The sequence below is a fragment of the Oculina patagonica genome, unplaced genomic scaffold (assembly GCF_052425735.1).
Source record: "Oculina patagonica isolate OP01 unplaced genomic scaffold, crgOcupat unplaced604, whole genome shotgun sequence".
Classification (NCBI taxonomy): domain Eukaryota; kingdom Metazoa; phylum Cnidaria; class Anthozoa; order Scleractinia; family Oculinidae; genus Oculina; species Oculina patagonica.
Window position 1 is genome coordinate 346 of NW_027558476.1, and position 3,668 is coordinate 4,013.

At 39.7% G+C, this 3,668-nt stretch overlaps 1 protein-coding gene across 1 annotated transcript; it reads left to right on the plus strand.

Annotated features, from left to right (window-relative positions):
- Positions 1-220: 220 nt before the first annotated feature.
- Positions 221-2,575, plus strand: LOC144641004 (U11/U12 small nuclear ribonucleoprotein 25 kDa protein-like). The gene is made up of 4 exons (XM_078500068.1): positions 221-453; positions 926-1,031; positions 1,287-1,361; positions 1,861-2,575. The coding sequence occupies exons 1-4, from the start codon at positions 222-224 to the stop codon at positions 1,916-1,918; spliced, it is 471 nt and encodes a 156-aa protein (XP_078356194.1). The 5' UTR covers position 221; the 3' UTR covers positions 1,919-2,575.
- The last annotated feature ends 1,093 nt before the right edge of the window (positions 2,576-3,668 follow it).

The following is a 3,668-nucleotide window of genomic DNA, read 5'->3' on the forward strand; positions in this document are numbered from 1 at the left end:
CCATTAAAGAGCACAAGAAAAAGACTAAAAATCAGTAACCTGGATATCTGCTCCATTTGAAATCATTATCTAATTAACTGTATCTTTCTCGAGTGTAAATTTATCTTATCAAGGCAAATCAAACCAGGCGCAAACTGTCCGCGCTGCGCAAATCCTCGCCAGGGCACTGGGATATAGAATCACAAACGAAGAGAAGTCTGGGAAGGAGTTATCAAAACAAAATGGCGGACGAAGAAGGTGCTGCAGTCGACCAAGAGAACATCGATGGACTTTCGCACCCGGAAGTCATGTCTCTCTTTAGTGAAAAGCTAGCTGAGATAATGAGTGATCCTTTGCTTATTGGACTGCCAAATGAACCAACTCTTGATGAAGTAAACTCGCAAATCGCGTTGGAGCATGGTCGTGCTATTGTGGTGAACGTTCGACAGCACGATGAGATGAGCACTGTGCTACGTAAGCAACATTTTACATTGTTAGAATCGGATAAGAAGTTCTGCCGAGAATCTAGGAAAATCAGAAACAGGGGGCTGTAACGGCTGACGCAACCTCTTAGGAAGAAGTGGCCAAGTGGGGTCCCCCCCCCCCTATAGCTAGGTCATGCATTCTTCTAGATGCAACCTCCTACATTTTGACAGATTTTGAGAAAAAAATTTAGAGTATGGCTACAAAAAATACCTTTACTATTTTGACGGAAAAGGTAACACTTCAGCAAATTTAAAAAAATTCCCCGACAAAAAAGGGGCACAAGGATGGAGGGTGTAGGGTCGGGGCGAGGGGGCTCACTACTCAGCCCAAAGGTCCTGACACATGTACATGAAGTGGCCGGGTATTCTGAAGTTGCTCCCTTTCCCCAACCCGCCTATGGTATTATCCTATTTTGTTTTAGTGATGTCAAAATGCATTTTGTATTAATAAACATTTTCAGCTGTTGTTGTCATACAAAATGCCACTGTGCATGACTTGAAGAAGGCAATACAAAGACACATCTCACTGAAGCTGTCCAGAGAAGGAGGCCCAAACATTGTTTCTTGGTGAGAATACAGTTAACAAATCAACCACATTTTTCCATGGTCTACACTCTTATAGACCATGGAAATGACGTCAGAAAATGTTCAAAATGTTCATGAGCCATAGGCGAGTGGTTTCACTGCAAAGTTTTGGACATTTTCTGACCTCATTTCTATGGTCTATTCTAAATTATTTGTGCATAAATTATTTTATTGTACTTCAACAATAATCTATTTATGTGCATAAAGTATGGTTTCATTTTGGCAAACATTTAACAGGAAGCATGTGTGGAAAACCTACTGGCTGTCATTTCAGGGACAAAAGCTTACAGAGGACCATCAACCTCTTACATAGTAAGTTAACAACCAGAACAACATCAATCATTATTCATATGGGACAGACAATTTTGTTGAGGGGGGGGGGGGGGTGGGTTGGGTAATTTTCCTGAGTAATAATTTTTTCTTTATCCAGTTTCAAGTTGTGCTAGATTCTCTCCACCCAGGTGTATAAGTGGGTACCAGCAAATCTACTGCTGTTGGTAACCCTGCAACAGGATGCCACAGGTCAGGGAAAAATAAAACTCTTCATAGTCACATAGTCAGGGAATTTTATTTTGAGTCTGGAGAAATTGACATTTTTAAAGAAAAATCGGAGAAAAATGAAAATTATGTCACCGCTTATGTAATACTATTGGGCTGGAAGAAACAGAGGCTGGATGCTACAACCATATCTGACATTTTGGGTTAAGCTCCAGCCTGATAAGCCACTTGGCTTGACAGCAGGCTTTACCAGTACCTACTTTTAGAAATGTATTTATTTTTTTAGTTAGCTAATTGTTTTTTTTTTCTGTAGCTATGGCATTCAAAGTAAAGATGAGGTCACTTTTGTAAAGAGGTTGAGAAGAAAGTAATTGCATCATCATCTTCCAGTAATGGACAAGCATCGCGGCTTTACTATCCACTGTTCATTCACTGGCTAAAATCTGCTGAATGACAATGTGGATCAGAAATCAATCTACTCACGCCCAAAAGATCTGGCATGGCAGTGAAGGATAAATCCAAAACCCTTCAACTTCTAAGGATAGCCTGAATTTCAGATGTCTGCCCTCCCAACCACTGTGTGTTTGATCCAGATATAGCAGATGCATGTTGGGTTATTTTCCTTCTCTTTTATGTGGACCACTGTAACCTCATTCAGGACTTTGAGAAAGTGTGGTCCTTGCTGGTCCCTTGCCCAGATCTGCTGCGCAGTAGAGTATTGCAGAGTTTAATGTCTTCCCTTCACAATGTGATCATGCTTGACTTTATGAGAAATTAAGTTGCCCTATATTTCTCGTGAGGGGAGGCGGGGGATTTCCTATTGTGGACTGCATGGGGACAGGAAAAACAGTAGGGACTCCAAAGAGGGCCCCTGGGGCAGGGCTTCCCTGTATAAAACTTAGTCCAGGCACATAAAGTCATTAGCTTATCACATGCAAATATTCATCTATTTAAAACCAATCGCTGTAAAGAGTTTTTAAATGTTAAATAAAAAAAATAAGTGTGAGTGTCACTAAAAATCAAAGAAATATAGTGGCCAAGGTCAAAAATTCGATTTTGCTCATACTTTGTCAGTTTGAAGGCCTAGGTATGTAACTGAAAGATATAACGTTAATTTTTCGAAATATTCAAATTAACAGCAGAAAACCACAAATAATGGTCATCGTACCGGAAGCTCAAATTTCACTTCTCGACGATCCGAAATTTCACGCTTTTCAGCCTCTTACTATCCAGACGTTTCAACCGCTGTGAATCTTTTCCAATTTCAGTTAAATACATTGACTCTTCCTTTATGTAATGTTTAATAAACAAGCAGGTGTGCTTTATCAAGTTTAAAACACGAGGCGCAGCCAAGTGTTTTAGACTTGATGAAGCACGATCTGCGAGTTTATTGAACGGCTTCAAAGACATTCCTAAATAAGCGTGTCCCAATAGAGTTCATATCATCGATGCCTCTGTGGCGTTGGAAATTAGCATACGAAAAAAATATTACGTAGAAAATAAGTATGCAAGAAAATCAAATCTTACACGTGTTTTGAACTGAACGAAGAGGACATGGCGTCCACTTCCAGTGCTTTTCGGAAGCCTAAAAATGCCGAGGAAGAGAGGAAATTATTAGAAAGTGCTACCCCAAAGTCAACACAGGCAGCGATAAAGTGGTCCTTGAAAATTTTTCGAGAATGGCAGAATGGTAGGAAAAACCGAAGTCCAGCAATCGAGCCTTGCGCCTTCAGAACTGACAACTCTAAAGTGCAATGCTTGGACACTGACATAACCAGTACGACGGCTGAGTCATTGAACTTTTGGCAGATTAAATTTGCGGAAGAAGTGTGCAAAGAGAATGGTGAAAGGTACAGAATTTTTCTGGATCTGTATTTAACAACTGTACTATTAATTTTGTACAAAAGTAAATGTACTGCGTGTGTAAAGAACATTAAATATTCACCACCATTTGTTGTTTCAGTTGATGTATTGTTAATTAATATTCATAAATCACGTGCAGTGACTTTATATCTGATAAAACACCGCATACTAATAAGGAAGAGGTTTTATCAAAATAAAGTCGATCCACGTGACGTATTATCGACCAGTTGATGGGCTTATGAATTATTAATGAGTTTT